Raw genomic sequence first — 16,429 nt, 5'->3', positions numbered from 1 at the left:
CCATCTTTTTTTTCTATGAAATTTAGGAGATCTTAAATGATGGTATTAGACAATTACTCTCCTTGGGGAGAAAACTACCAAAGGACAGGTTTACCATCAGCTGCTGTGTGTGTGCCGTAAGCGTGTCTCTCCTCTTCCTCCTGCCACCTGCTGGCAGGTCACAATCATGCAGGAAACGTACAGATACTTCCAAGGTTTCTTGGAAGTGTGTGTGCTGGTTCTCAGGAGGCCTGTGCTGGTACAGTGTTCGGCCCATACAGCCATCTATATCAGAGTCGCTGAAGAATGTTTGACATGAGAAAGTGGAATTCTACATTTCATTTTTACTAAAACCACAAACCGTGTAGTATATACCTCTTGATGTAGTCATGCAGGGGCCTGAGAAGACGCCGGGCAGGAGAGCCCTTGCTCCTCCTGCAGGAGCTGGGCTTCAGTACTCAGCGCCCACAGGGATTTCCTGAAGTACCCAGTAGATATGCAGATGCTCCTGTTCATCAAACCGAAACAAATTCTAAAAGGAGAACCAAAAGCAGACAACATGAAACTTTGTCAAGCATAGTGGTGGTGCACACCTTTAATCTCACCACTCAAGAGGCAGAGGCAGGGGATCGCTGATTTTCGGGGATGCCTGGACTCCATACTGATGGAGGCTGGGCTACATACAGAGAGCCCAACTGTCTTTCTAACAAATGAACATCTTCGGTGTTCACCTTTCTAAAATTCACCCTCTAGGGAGGGTGTAAGTTTTCACATTGTGTAGTTTTATAGTTTTAGACGTCTTAGTATCTGAAAAATTCTTGGACAAAGAGTGAATAATTTGTCTTGCCAGTAGGTGTCTTGCCTGTTCTAAGACCATTTAAAGTCTGGAGAATTCACATTGCTTATTTTAATCCAGACTAATTTAAGTAGACTGTCATATTCCTCTAGGATACAAAGTAGTTAATCTTTGTTGTAAGTCAGTTAACAAACTAGCTTTGTATATTTGTTTGTTTGTTTCATTTTTTTCTTTGTTTTTTGAGACAAGGTTTCTCTGTGTAGCTCTGGCTATACTGGAACACACTCTAGTCCAGGATGGCTGGAAACTCAGAAATCCACCTGCCTGTGCCTCTGCCTCCTGAGTGCCGGAATTAAAGGCGTGTGTCCCCACGTCATTTATCCTCATGGTTTTATTTTAGCCCTTCCCCTCACATTTTAGCACAAATCTATGATTTACTTTATTTAAAAAAAATTTCTATAGAAATTCAGAAGTATATAAAGGATCTTGTTTATACTTAGTAGGATTTTACTTGTTACCTTGGTATTTCATATAATCGTCTGCGCAATGCACTATTTTCTTACAGACTCTTGTTCATCTGATAGTGAAGCAGAAGACCAGCTGGAGAAGAGCTCTGTAAGTGAAGACCTTTCTCCTGATATTAAAGAAGAATTAGAAAAAAATGAAAATGTACATGATGATAAATTAGATGAAGAAAACCCAAAGATTGTACATATATCAAAAGAAAACGACAGGACTCAGGCGCAGCCCTCAGAAGCCCTGGCGGTGGAGGCGGGGGACAGTGATCCAACCGTGCATATTTTTGGAGACAAAGTGGAACCAGTGGATGAACTTAAGAAGCAGGTGGAGAAGTCTCCTAAAGGAAAGGGAAGGCGTGGCAAGACAAAAGACCTCTCCTTAGAACTTATAAAGATCCCGCCTTTCAGCCAGGAGGAGGCAGGCAGCGAAGCTCGTGGGGACGGGCATAGCCTGGAGTTTTCTTCACTAGAATGTAAAAACTTTTCTTCTACTGAAGATGATGTCGACCAATATGAGAAAGAAAAAAAGTTGAAACGGAAAATCCTGGGACAACAGTCCCCAGAGAAAAGGTTAAGACTTGAGAATGGCATGGAAATGACAACTGGAGTGTCGCAAGAGAGGTGTGACGATGGGGCTGAAGCTGAGTGCATGGCGGGCGCGCACGTGGAGCAGCACTTTGAAACGGAAGGCGAAGCAATGCCGTCTCTTACAGCCGAGCCCGACCGGGGCCTACAGGAACTGACCAGTGAAAAATCGGACAGTCCAGCCGAAGAGCCTGTGCATACGCCACTCAAGGAAGAGGAGGACGTGATGCCTCTGATCGGGCCTGAAACCTTGGTTTGCCATGAGGTAGACTTGGATGATTTGGATGAAAAGGATAAGACCAGTATTGAGGATGTGGTAGTGGAAGGCTCTGAGTCTAACTCTCTGGGTTCTGTTCCGCCTGCCCTACCTCCTGTAGCACAGCATAACTTTTCCGTAGCTTCCCCACTCACTCTCAGCCAAGACGAGTCCCGAAGTATAAAGAGTGAGAGTGATATTACAATTGAAGTTGATAGCATTGCTGAAGAATCGCAAGAAGGCCTCTGTGAGAGGGACTCAGCGAACGGGTTTGAAGCCAGCGTTGCCCCTGGTACCTGTAGTATAATTGTACACGAGCGAGAGAGCAGAGAGAAGGGTAAGACTCCAGGGGAAACGAACAGTTCAGGGGTTGGATATGACAGATGTTTACGATTGTCTTTTTAAGAGCAGTGAAATGGTGTGTAAATGGTGGGCAGGTGTGTAAATGGACCTGTCTGCTTCTGCTTCTGCTTTTCTTTTCAAGCATTTCCTTTATTTCAGGTCAGAAAAGGCCAAGCGATGGAAATAGTGGATTAGTGGCAAAAAAGCAAAAGCGAACCCCAAAGCGGACAAGTGCTGCGGCCAAAAGTGAAAAGAACGGAGCAGGTGGGTGCTTGTCTGTCGCTGCTGGTGCTTGTCTGTCGCTGCTGGTGCTTGTCTGTCGCTGCTGGTGCTTGTCTGTCGCTGCTGGTGCTTGTCTGTCGCTGCTGGTGCTTGTCTGTCGCTGCTGGTACTTGTCTGTCGCTGCTGGTGCTTGTCCGTCGCTGCTGGTGCTTGCCCGTCGCTGCTGGTGCTTGCCCGTCGCTGCTGGTGCTTGTCTGTCGCTGCTGGTGCTTGCTCGGCACACATCCAGCGCTTGATCATTTGAGCCAGTCCAAATGAGTGGGGTTTATTATGTTCTGAGAATAATTTTATTATTTTTAGTGTGCGTGTTTGCACACATTTGTGCTCACATTCATGTGTGTGTCTGTGTGTATGTGTACAATGTGGACATGCATATATGTGTGTATGCAGATGCCATCAAGTGTATGTGGTGGGCATAGAACAAACTGTGCAGTCCCTTCTCTCTGCCTGTGTGTGGCTTCCAGGGATTAAACTCAGATGTTGAGGCTTGTACTGCCAGAGCCCTACCCACCTCCCCATTCCCCCATCTTTGTTTTAATCTAAAGATGCCTATTAGTTTTACTTAGAACTGCAATAGCTTTAAGGCCAGGATTTGGGAGGCCAAAGTAGGAAAAAAGGTAAACATCTGAGCTAGTCCCTTCAAAGATGCATCATGTGAATCTAATCAACACCTCAGGACCAGCAGCAAACTCAGCGCAGAGGATAGTGCTAAGTATATCCTGCACAGGGACAGGCTGCTAAGACTCAGACTTGCATGGTCATGACACCAGGGGAAGAGGAGATGTTCTGGATTGAAAGAGACATCAGGCGTGGCCACTAGTGCATGCACTCTTCTCACCTGAGTCTTCTTGCTCCTAAGGGGTCTGTGGCTACTCAAGTGGAAGTCTGAAAATTGTAATCTCTGTGGGTTCTGGACGTTGAAAGCTGTATAGAAGTATGCTGACTTAAAGTCTATGGATTCATTGATCTTTCCCTTTAAGAAGTGAAACCTAACTTTTACCTCCTTGACAGGGATGAACTCAGTAATTTATGTCTAACAAGCATAGTGATTGTATGTGACTTTAATGGCTAATGTTGACTGTCAAGGAGATCTAGAATCATGGGAGACAAATCTGGGCACAGCTGTGAGAGATTATCTAGATTTAGTCTCTGGACCTGCACGTAGCTCATTACCTTGATAAGGTTTATTTAAGAGGGAAGACACGCCCGCTCTGGGCACCACCTTTCCCCGGGCTGGAATCCTGCAGTGCATAAAAAGGTAAAAGGGAGCTGCGCTCAAGCCTTGCATTTCTCTCTGCTGCTTGACAATACTACACGGTGACCAGATGTCCTAAGCTGTGACTTCCTGCCAGGTTGGACTGCACTCTTTTTCCCCAGCTGCCTTTATCAGGTTTTTTGTTTTTGTTTGTTTTATTACAACGGGAAAAGTAACTGAGGCAATGACTTTGGAGAAAAGAGCACAAAAGGCCCTGCAGATTCCCTCTTACCCTGGTAGAAAGTTGCTGCCATGCTGTAAGGCTATTCAAGTGTCTGTGGAGAATTAACTCTGTGCAGGGAGGAGCCGTGGGCATTCTGCCATTGGCCGGGAAATACCTGAAACACTACCAGTTGCTGTGCTAGTGAGTCAAGTCTTCAGAGACCAAAGGCCTGGGTACGAGTTCAAGTACACTCTCCCAATATTCCTGAGGCAGACTGTCCAGTCAGTCAGGCTGCTCCAAGATCTTAACTATCAGAAACCATGTGAGATACTAAATGTTTGTAGTTTCAAATCAGTAGAATCAGGACTAGCTAGAAGTATGATGGTAGAAAACAATATGAAAAATTGTTCTGATTGTGGGAAATATCTTCTGCCAAAGTATTTGGATGTGATGAGGCAGCTACCCTGAAGTGGGTTGGAAAAAATTCTAAGTTTCTAAATTATTTCAAGTACTAGCTTAAAGATTTAAAAAAAAAGGAAGCAGCTAGACAGATATCTCAGAAGGTGACTACACCAGCTGCACCAGCCTAGAGTCCCAGGTTCAATCCCTAGAACCCACAGGGAAAGCTAAGTGTGCTGGCCGCACATTCGTGCTCCTAAGCACTCCGGCTGCGCCCCAAGAGGTGGAGACAGGAGGAGCTCTCAAGCTCTGGCAGCTCTCCTGAAGTATGCAACGGGACAAACATCAGGAGAGCCTGCCTGCAAGCGGGGTACGTAGACAAACCCCTGAACAGTGTCCCCCACCCTGGACAGCTGCACTGTGGCACATGCATCTCATGCCTAACACCCGCCCTCGCTCGAGTGTATATATAGTTTTTTTAAAAATTAAAAAAATAAAAGAAGGGCATGGTTGACTTTTACGTTTGGAATGGGTCTTCTGATTAATAAAGGCTGTGACAAAAGATGGAATGAGAGCTGTAGTCAGAACAGCTGGTAGGTTCCAGTGTGATGAGTGCTGTCTAAGGGCTGTTAACTTACATACAGAGCATAGGCCTAACAACAGTATTAGAAGAATTTGGGGGAATATCAAGTTGTAGGTGCCCAGTATTAGGAAAAGAGATGAAGTGTGGTGTTTACAAGAAAGTCTTGTTTTCACAAGAGGATGAGGCCGCTGTGGGAAAGTAATGAAGATGAGAAATTAGCCTGAGACTTGGCTCAGCCTGTCCAGTGCTTGTGGCTCAGTCTGTCCAGTGCTTGTGGCTCAGCCTGTCCAGTGCTTGTGGCTCAGCCTGTCCAGTGCTTGTGGCTCAGCCTGTCCAGTGCTTGTGGCTCAGCCTGTCCAGTGCTTGTGGCTCAGCCTGTCCAGTGCTTGTGGCTCAGCCTGTCCAGTGCTTGTGGCTCAGCCTGTCCAGTGCTTGTGGCTCAGCCTGTCCAGTGCTTGTGGCTCAGCCTGTCCAGTGCTTGTGGCTCAGTCTGTCCAGTGCTTGTGGCTCAGCCTGTCCAGTGCTTGTGGCTCAGCCTGTCCAGTGCTTGTGGCTCAGCCTGTCCAGTGCTTGTGGCTCAGCCTGTCCAGTGCTTGTGGCTCAGTCTGTCCAGTGCTTGTGGCTCAGCCTGTCCAGTGCTTGTGGCTCAGCCTGTCCAGTGCTTGTGGCTCAGTCTGTCCAGTGCTTGTGGCTCAGTCTGTCCAGTGCTTGTGGCTCAGCCTGTCCAGTGCTTGTGGCTCAGCCTGTCCAGTGCTTGTGGCTCAGTCTGTCCAGTGCTTATGGCTCAGCCTGTCCAGTGCTTGTGGCTCAGTCTGTCCAGTGCTTGTGGCTCAGTCTGTCCAGTGCTTGTGGCTCAGCCTGTCCAGTGCTTGTGGCACAAGCATGTGAACTGACATTTGATCCACAGATGGAAGATGCCAGGTGGGCTTTTGCACACCTTTATACCAAGGCTGAGTGAGAAGTGAGGCAGGCAGGTCCGTGGGGTTCACTGGCTAGTCAACTGCACCAGATCAATGAGCCTCAGTTCCTAGTGAGAGATTCTGTTTCAGAAAACGAGGTGGACGGTTCCTGTGAAACCTGAGGTGGGCCAGGCATATATGCACATCCACACATATCTCCACACATATGAACACACACACAGGGATTAAGATGTTGTTGAGTTGATCCGTAATGAACTACAAGTACAGTCAGAAGGAAAGGTTAGAGTGACCGTGTAGCATTTCTTTTTCAAGAAATTTAACCCTGAAGAGATGGAAAAAGCTTCCTCCTGAAGGGAGCTCAGCCACCAATTGAAGACCATTGATTTTTGATATAAGGGTCTTTATCCCAGAGGACCTGGGAGTAGAACATTATGCAACAAACTCTTCTTTTGAGGACAAATAGTAATCAAAATGTAGCCATTATGCCGGGTGGTGGTGGCGCACACCTATAATCCCAGTACTCTGGGAGGCAGAGGCAGGCGGATTTCTGAGCTCAAGGCCAGCCTGGTCTACAGAGTAAGTTCCAGGACAGCCAGGGCCACACAGAGAAACCCTGTCTCAAAAAAAAAAAAAAAAACCAAATCCAAAAAAACAAAAACAAAAAAAAAAAAAAAAAAACAAAAAAGTAGCCATTATAATTAAGATGCAATAAGAGGCCAGTGAATGGCTCAGCAGGTAAAGCATTTGCAATGCAATCCTGACAATCTGAGTCTGTCCCCGAACCCATGTAGAGCTAGGACTTCACACGCCCTCCATAGCATGTGTCTGCAGCTCCTCCTCCACATCCTGCACTGAGAATAAGGTTTTTCTTTAGGGTAGTAAAGAAGAAAAGAAAAAGTGTTGGGCAACTTTACAAGAAGATCTGCTTGTGTTCCTCATACTGATGACTGTATGTTTTGGGTTGGATTGCTTGTACGTGTTATTTCAGCATACACGAAGCTATAGAATATTGTTTGACTTATATCCCTGAATTTCCATTTAGTAACATAGTAGATCTTTAATCATTATTGGGAACTGTAGCTCATTCTTTTTTTTTTTTTTTAACTTTTTTTTTAGCCCATGTGCTACTGTGTTTATGTGTGTGTGCCTGTTCATGTATGTGTGCCTGTGCGTGAGTGTGTGTGTCTGTGTGTATATGTTGTGTCAACATGTGAGTGTGTATGTGTCTCAGAACATACCTGTGGGAGTCAGTTCTTTCCTTTCATCTTATATCTGAGATCAAACTCAGATCCTCAGTCCCGGCAGCAGCGCCTTTACTTGCTGAGCCTTCCCACCAACCCTGTAGCTCTTTTTTTTTTTCAGTTTCATTATTTTTTTTTATTTTCTATATTTTTTGTTTACATTCCAAATGATTTCCCCTTTCCCAGTTCCCCTTTCCCCATTGTAGCTCATATTTTAAAAAGTCAGAATTAAACAATGAGGGAAACACTTTAGCAATATTCAGTAATACTTCATTTTAAAGCAATTCTTGGTTTTTGTTTTTTGTGGGGTTTTTTTTTGGGTTTTTTTTTTTTTTGTTTTTTTGTTTTTGTTTTTTTTTTTGCTTAGGATCTCTATTTCTACTTTTTTGTTGTAATCCTTGATATATGTATGTATTATGTTTACCTGTGTGTTGCCAAGAAGTATACTTTGCTTCTTCTGCTGCAGTTTGATATTTGAGGCTTATGTGGTTTACAGTTGGAGGAAACTTACTGTTACAGGACAGAGCAGTGACAGCGAGGACCTTCCCGCCATGGACTGTTCCAGTAACTGCACACCAGTGAAGCGCCTTAGCTTGCCCAAGCCACAGAAGCTGCCACGTTCTCCTGCAAGAATCTCGCCTCACATCAAAGATGGAGAGAAAGAGAAGCACCGAGAAAAGCATCCAAATTCATCCCCTAGGACATACAAGTGGAGCTTCCAACTCAGTAAGGGTCTGCCAGATAGCCTGAGTGTAAACCGTGAAGTGTAAAGTTTCTTAAGATGTGGATTTGAAATGCTGTCAGTAACCATTAACAAACCATGTAGCCATTCCAAACCAATAATCATCACTTGTATGTAACTTTCTGTGTGTATATGTTTTCTTAATTAATTTGGATAACTTGGTATGACAAGATCTTCATTTAAGAAACAAAAGATGGGCTGAGTACGTGTGTTTCACCCCTGTGACCCAGCACTCATGAGGGTGAAACAGGAGAATGTTAGGTTTGAGGGCATCCTGGGCTACACAAACTTTGTATGAGGTATGACTTATATAAATCAGTGAAACGGAAGTGCCTTCTCTTTGCTGACAGTTAAAACTATTATTACACATTGGTCAGGTTGCTTTATTTTAATGTTTTCTTATGTTTCATGATGAATGATGCATGTTTAATATAGAATATTTGAGTAAAGAACTTTTAGTCATAAATTTAATGTACTCGCATCTGGTGTAAAGAGCTGATGTAGGTCATAATAAACTGAAGCTTTTACTGATTTGCAAGTTTGACTTTTGATAGAATTGTCTTCTCTGCTTTCATAAAGTTGTTGTGATTTCAAATTCAGATTAACTTTATCTTTCCTTTTAGATGAATTAGATAATATGAACAGTACAGAGAGAATCTCTTTCCTCCAAGAAAAACTACAGGAAATCAGAAAATACTACATGTCTTTGAAGTCTGAAGTTGCAACCATCGATAGAAGGAGGAAAAGATTGAAAAAGAAAGACAGAGAAGGTAATGCTCTTCCTGTTTCTCCCTCCCTTCAGATACACGCCTCTCCTTTTATTGTAAGCTTGTATCTCTCAGTTCATGTGTAATAGATGCTGCTTTTAGATGAGTGTTTTCTCCTGTTGTTGGATGTGGGTATGCCTGCAGCTGAATTAGCCAGAATGGCACCCTTGAAAGCAGTATGAACTATTTTAAACAATTTGTGACTTACTAAACATGGTGGGTTTTTGAGGAGGGTATATCTGCTCAACAGATGTTTACTAGCTGCCCCTGTGTTTGCTATTATGTGGTTCACCAAATAAATAGGCCAGGGGCTCCACAGGTGAAGCAGAGGCACGATGAATTAGACACAGAGTTTGATCTAGTATCTTAATGTCTGCAGCATAGTGAGTGCCTTGTGTGACATTAACCAGTCTACTTTCAAATAATCTTAAAGTGATATATGTGCTATACTTTAAGCATGCAGAGTTGACAGCCAGTCAAAATTGGACATGGCATATATCCAAGGTCTGCTGAAGTAACAGTATAGGAAAGTAAGTTCTGTGCCCTAAACTCATAAGTAATCAGATGAAAGCAAGGAGAGATGATCACTTGGTGTGACTGTAGGGAGAAACGGTATCCAAGATGATAATGCCAGTCAGTGAGAAAAATAGGAGGGAGATTTATGCATTGTTGGAGTACACAAACAACGATCCCTCCTGTGTCAGTTACTTTTCTGTTGCTGTTAACAAAAGAATGCAAGGAATCAGGACCAAGTATAGTCCCAAGGATATGCCCTCTTTCCTCTAGTGGTTCTACCTCCAACTCTTCATGTAAGAAGACCGTCCTGTGACTGTATCAAGGATTACTCCACTGATTAGGTCAGAGCTGTCCTGATAGGACTGTTTCTGATTCCCTCATCCACACACGCCCAGGGGTATTCCTTACTCACCTTCCTGGCTTTTCTCCTTCCTTTCCCTTCCTTTTTTTTCTTCCTTCCTTCCTTCCTTCCTTCCTTCCTTCCTTCCTTCCTTCCTTCCTTCCTTCCTTCCTTCCTTCCTTCCTTCCTTCTTTCTTTCTTTCTTTCTTTCTTTCTTTCTTTCTTTCTTTCTTTCTTTCTTTCTTTCTTTCTTTCTTTCTTTCTTTCTTTCTTTCTTTCTTTCTTTCTTTCTTTCTTTCTTTCTTTCTTTCTTTCTTTCTTTCTTTCTTTCTTTCTTTCTTCGAGACAGGGTTTCTCTGTGCTGGCTTCAAACTCAGAAATCCACTTGCCTCTGCCTCCTAAGTGCTGGGATTAGAGGCGTGCGCCACCACTGCCAGGCTCTTCTGGCATTTCTTAATCTAATCAAGTTGCCCACTGAGACTAACCACCAAACGTTTTCTTCTCAACTTATACCCAAGCACATCCCTTTAACCACAAGATTCTCCTTGGTGCCCACGGGGCTTATGTTAATTTTTTAGTAGCAGGTGCACTCATTCCATCTCCGTTAAGTTCCATATTATCTGGAAGTCTAGTACTGGAGTCCCTACTGAGACGCAAAAACTTTTCTGAGCTCTGAGCCCATTTAAAAAAAACAAAACAAAACACAAAAAACAAACAAACCCATACTTGCAACCTCTATGGCATAGAGTAAACATTCAGTTTCAAAAGGGGAGAGTTGGGGCCATCTAGAGGAATGGTGGAGCCTTAAGAAGAGCTAAGACTCCAGACTATCAGAGCAAACAGGTGTCCTGTCCCATGTGTAGCATCAGAGGCACATCATCTCCTGTTGGGATCCTGAAGGCCTTCAGCAGCTCCCCAATATAAACTTGCTGCCCGCTTGGCTTCTCTCCTGGGCTGGAGGTTGCAGAAACTGAAGAGGGACCCAGCATTGTATGGTATTTCTAGGCTATCCTTCAGACCCAGAGAGATCCTTAAACCTTCAGTCAAGGAGAACCATGCAGAATTGTTCTTTTCTGTTTTGAAGTGTAGAGAGCATGGAAAGTAACCTAAGTGGTCATAAAAAAGGGATGGATGTATGAATGGTCCTTTATTGTCTTCAGTTTAAACCTCATAGCCAAAAGAAAAAAGAAAATGAAACATTTACCACAAGAGACAAGACCTATCAGCAGGTCAGGTGTGGTGGTGCATACCTGTAAGCCCAGCTCTCTGCATGGAACAGAAGAGTGAATTTGAGGTTAGCATAAGAAGAAAAACAAATAAGACCCAAGAAGAAATGCCAACATTGTATCTTTTTTTTTTATTGAATATAATCTTCATTTACATTTCAAATGCTAAAACCTTTCCTGATTCCCCTTCTCCCTGAAAACCCCCAAACCCTCCTCCCACCCCCTGCCTCCAAGTATATGCCTCCTCCACCCGACCCACTTCCACCTCCCCACCCCTCGATTTCCCTTTGTTGGGGCATCTGTTGAGCCTTCACCTGACCAAGCAGCACTCTTCCCACTGATGCCTGACAAGGGATTCCTCTGCCACATTTTTGGCTGGAACCATGTGTACCCCTTAGTTGATGGTTTAGTCCCTGGGAGTCTTGGGGCGTCTGGGTGGTCGACATTGTTATTCTTCCCATGGGGCTATAAACACCTCCAGCTCCTCCAGACCACCCTCTAACTTCTTGATTGGGGACCCCACACTCAGTCCAATGGTTGGCTGCTAGCATCTGCCTGTATGTGTAAGGCTCTAGAAGGGCCTCTCACAGCCATGTGATGCTCCTTGGTATGCACTTCTTGTCATCCATAGTAGTGTCAAGGTTGCCAACATTGTTTCTTTAGAAGCTAGAGGTGTTTGTTTGTGTGTGTGTCTGTGTGCTTACCTTTAATTTGCCTTCAGGAAGCAGAATCAAGTTTTCTACTAGGTTCAAGGCCAGCCTGGACTACACAGCAAGACCCTATCTCAAAAAACTAAGACAAAGACAAAAACCAAAACCCTGAATGTGTAAGAAGCTGCAAACAGCTGCTAGACTACTGTGCTCCTGATAAAACAAACACTCACTTGCTCTTACAGTTAAAAAAGCAAGCAAGTCAGCTGATACTTCATGACTGTAGAAAAGCTCTCAGGTTAGGGACAGGGTGAGACCGAATTGCAAGATTGGTTGAAAATGAAATTGGATCATCACACCTACCCTTTAAAGAAAGGTTCACTTCTCTCCACCTTTAGCAGAAACAGGAACTGAACAGAACCAGCTTTGTAGACTCAGGGGCACCAGCCATAGCTAGTGATAAGTCTTCTGTCCTTTTTCAAACCACAGTGTAACCCTCCCACTCGTGAGAACCATAGCTAAGTATTCACATTCCTGGGATGAGAGAGGAGGATGTTCCTGAAGAATCTAACTATGCCTAGACAAACTGTCTACCCTAGATAAAGACAGAGGCCAAAATAGGAAAATAAAAGACACGGAAAATTAAAGACACGTCTCAAGAAAACCTGTTGTTGTTTTTTTAAGATATATTTATTTATTTTATGTATATGATTACATTGCCTTTAGACACACCAGAAGAAGGTATTGGATTTCATTGCAGATGGTTGGGAGTCACCATGTGTTTGCTGAGAATTGAACTCAGGACCTCTGGAATAGCAGTCAGGGCCCTTAGCTGCTAAGCCATCTCTCCAGCCCCAAAAACCTGTTTTTTTTTTTTTTTTTTTTTTTTAAGTGCAAAATATACTAAACATTTTAACCTGTTCATGGATGTTTATCATTGTGAGTGTAATCGTAGCCTTTGGAAGGTGGAGCAAGGGATCAAAAGTGAAAGGGCAGCCTGAAGTAGGAGTGGATTCAAGGCTAACCTGGGCTATGAAGGACCCTCTCTACCAAAAAAGAAAAAGAAAAAGAAAAAGAAAAAAATTATTTCAGATATAAAGACAAATCTATACAAATATGACAGGGGCATTTAAGAGAATAGTAAAAGCGGGGAATATATGTAAAACTGAAAAAAAAAATCCCATTAGAAAGTAAGAGGGCTGGGCAATGGTGATACTGACCTTGAAAGTTTGTCCATTTTAAGTAAAAATTGTAAATAGTAAGAAGTCGTTACAGAGTCTGTAAACACAAGGAAGGGCTGTATGGCTCAGTTGAAAGTTCTTACCTAGCCAGAGAAGCTCAGGGTTCAGTGCCCAGCGTGTATCTTCTGCCCACCCCACGCCTGCCCCTCCCTGACCCCAGACTCGTCTCTCTTCAGTCCTTACATTTTGTGATGTCTGACTTTGTTTAGCTTTTCATTTTGGTGCAGTGCCACGGGTGGAACCCAGGGCCTGTGCATGGCACCCTGGCTCCCGCCTCCTCGCCCCCTCAGCCTGGTGGGATCTCTTCTGAACTGTCGATTCCCTTAATTGGCCAAAAGCTGACTTCACTCCGCTGAGCCCAGCAGAGCACTTGCTGACAACTTGTTACCTCTTGTGCAGCGTTTAATTGGCCCCTGATTGAAGTGAATGATGTTAAAAATGTAGTTGCAGCCAGGTGGAGTGGGGCATGCCTGTAAAGACTTGTGGGGTAGAGGCAAGACAACCAGAATTTAAAGCCATCCTTGGCTACATATCAAGTTTGAACTAGCCTGGGCAATGTGAGACTTTTAGCATCTACAATTAGGTCTGTGCGTAATGATTTCTCCATCTAACCGGGTCGTGTTGATTCCACAGTGTCTCATGCTGGAGCTTCTGTGTCATCTGCTTCATCAGACACTGGAATGAGCCCCTCGTCATCATCTCCCCCCCAAAATGTCCTTGCTGTGGAGTGCAGGTGATGAACAGTTCTCCACCCTCCCAGCACTTGCTGCCATGGACATAAATCCCCAAACCCTGAAATGCAACCACAGAGAGCACTCAGCTGGCTAAGTATACCCTTCCTGTATAGTTTCCAGGGTTGTATCTATACCCTCCTCTCTTTTCTATTGTTGCAGAAAATAAGCTTATTAATAATTGAAGGTTAGGCGGCCTGCCATATTGGTCATAATTTTTCCTCTGTATTTTTTTCCTTTTTTTGTTTGTGTGTGTGTGATAGAGAAAAAAAGGGCACTTAGCAAAATTGAATTTGTATAATAAAGCTTTCAAGTGTTCTAGAAATCATAGACAAGCGAGTGCACAAGATAAACATCAGAACATTATCTGGCTGAATAGTTACTACTGCACTTTCACTGAGCTGCATTTGAACACTTGGTGAGTAGGGGGTTTATTTTGTGTTCTTTTATTATTATAATTATTATTATTATTAATGTTGATTTTTTTAAAATTTGAATTTTGTGGAAGCACTTGCAATGTAGAACTGCCAAAGTATATGTTCAGCAGTGTGCCCCAGGTTTAAAAGTGTAAGTGGGACAAAATAAATTGTGAAAGGAAGTGTAGTTGACTGAAAACTGCAGTTGTAATAAGTCTTCCACTTTTTATAGGACTTTTGAGCACACAATTATGCAAATATTTTAATGTTTATTAATGTTTACAGTGGAATTGTGAATAAGTTTTCAGTGGACTATCTTATCCCTTGACAAAAATATTTTGTCTTTTTTCTATGTAATTTCAGAGTTTTTATTTTGTTACAAAAATACAAAAATGAAATATATAACAACAATGAAGTTATTTAACAAGATTTCTAAAGCTGAAATTTTTGTGTAAAATAAGGTATTATCTTGCAACTTGTTAAATATATTTATTCAGACATTGGATGGTTGTATTTTTATGTATTTTTTAAAATATTAATAAAATTGAAAAAAAGAAAATTCTAGGTTAATTCACTTTTTGGATGGCAATAGTTATCAGCTGACCCTTTTGCAGGGGCTGCAGCTGCAGCCGCGGGCGCTGGAGGGAGTCTGTCTCAACCTTCCCAACAGAGCAGCAGAAAGTGGGCATCTGGGTCACTCAAGTCTGTCCTTATTTAGAAACTTTGGCAGTCCTCGTATTTAAACCCTTTTGAGGATCACATTTTTGGTTGCCCTTAAGATGCTTTGTCACAGTTTTTATGTTCGCTGTACTGCCGAATAAATTTATATCTCCCAAAGTCGAGATGCAAGGGTTCCGTAAATCCACTAAGTATGCCTTGTCTGTGAATTGTTCCACAGACTGACACATTTGTAAATAATCCTTCCAGAATCATGTATTTGAAGCAGTTTTGCATATACATTATGTAAAAAAGGTCATTTTTTTAAAAAAAAAATAATTTTTGAACTCATGTTTGTACATTAAAGGGTTAGTTTTAAAGCCTCCTTTTCTGTGTTTATATGCTGTAGCGGGGTGGGGGGGACGCAGACGCTGAGGGCGGGCAGAGGCAGGCACACTGCTACGGCAGAGCATTACCAAAATCATGTTTCTCAATGTCGTCTTGCCACATTGTGAACCTGTGATTCAGATTTCTTCCATTTTCTTGGAGAATTAAAACAAAACAGTGCTCTTATAATATGAACTTCCCTGTCTTTTCTTTGCAGAAGTTTCTCAATGTAAAATAAAAAGGAGCCCAGCAGTGTGTCTTACACGCAAGCTTTACAGTTGAAGTTTTCTCTTACATGACTATTTTTTCCAAGTGCCAGTAACTTATAGTTGGAAAATTAGATGCTACAAAACTAAGCATTTCAGAACATCCTTCAATTTTCAAAATACTTCTAGTACTTAATTATAAAAATGAAAAAATTGTTACTCAAAACTAGGAAGCAACATTAGATATGTTAGTGATCTTTTTCAGTAGCAATTTGGTTAAATCTGAGATAACTTACTAGTTTGAAAACTGTCCCTCTTAGCTGGGAGAAATTTGGTACCAAAGTATAGGGATGTACCTACAGAAGGCAAAAGTACATATTCACTAACTATAGATATAGATATTATCTATACCATTTTATTAGGATGCTAGGAAAAAATGTGAAATTGAGTATTGATTAAGCATCACAGATCAAATGTCTGGCTTATTTTGAGTTTACCTAAACTTTGAGTAGATTGTTACATATTGCATGTGACTAAGAAAGTAAAAGTATAGAGATATTACATAAAAAAAGGAATGTAGCCGGGCAGTGGTGGCGCACGCCTGTAATCCCAGCACTCTGGGAGGCAGAGGCAGGCGGATATCTAAATTCGAGGACAGCCTGGTCTACAGAGTGAGTTCCAGGACAGCCAAGGCTATACAGAGAAACCCTGTCTCTAAAAAAACCAAATCCAAAAAACCAAAAAAAAAAAAAAAAGGAATGTACTATCTATACAATCTAAGTATTCAAGCCAGGCAGTGGTGGCACACTCCTGTAATCCCAGCACTCTAGGAGGCAGAGGCAGGCAGATTTCTGAGTTTGAGGCCAGCCTGGTCTACAGAGTGAGTTCCAGGACAGTCAGGGCTACACAGAGGAACCCTGTCTCGGGAAAAAAAAAAATTCAAAATTATATAGCTTTCTGTGTTAGTATTCTTTTATCTGCTTTTACTATTTATTCTTTTTATCAAATTTCCAGTTTTTCATTTAGAAAGAGAGCAAGCACATTTTAAAAGACTATTAATTATGACATCTATAAAATTGCCTTAAGTTTTGGAAATCTGTATGGATTTGCTTCTGTTCTTTTTTTTGTAGGTCTAACTTAACATCCTATCAAACATGCAGTGTTATATATCACATTAAGCAGAAACCTTAGCAGAACTTATTAGTTAGCAATTTATGGAATATTTTTTATG

General features: G+C 42.5%; 1 protein-coding gene across 1 annotated transcript in view; it reads left to right on the top strand.

Moving 5' to 3' along the window:
- The window catches only part of Arid4a (AT-rich interaction domain 4A), a 70,191-nt gene extending 54,937 nt beyond the window's left edge, over positions 1-15,254 (top strand). Inside the window, exons 20-24 of the mRNA XM_052185697.1 lie at positions 1,341-2,471; positions 2,636-2,740; positions 7,839-8,045; positions 8,685-8,831; positions 13,435-15,254. Coding sequence (XP_052041657.1) covers positions 1,341-2,471; positions 2,636-2,740; positions 7,839-8,045; positions 8,685-8,831; positions 13,435-13,538 — 1,694 coding nt within the window. The 3' untranslated portion in view covers positions 13,539-15,254. The remainder of the gene's footprint in view (positions 1-1,340; positions 2,472-2,635; positions 2,741-7,838; positions 8,046-8,684; positions 8,832-13,434) is intronic.
- Positions 15,255-16,429: the final 1,175 nt, after the last annotated feature.

Source organism: Apodemus sylvaticus, chromosome 6 (genome assembly GCF_947179515.1).
Source record: "Apodemus sylvaticus chromosome 6, mApoSyl1.1, whole genome shotgun sequence".
Lineage (NCBI taxonomy): Eukaryota > Metazoa > Chordata > Mammalia > Rodentia > Muridae > Apodemus > Apodemus sylvaticus.
The sequence above is the reverse complement of the archived record's forward strand: the minus strand, read 5'-3'. Positions and strand labels throughout refer to the sequence as shown.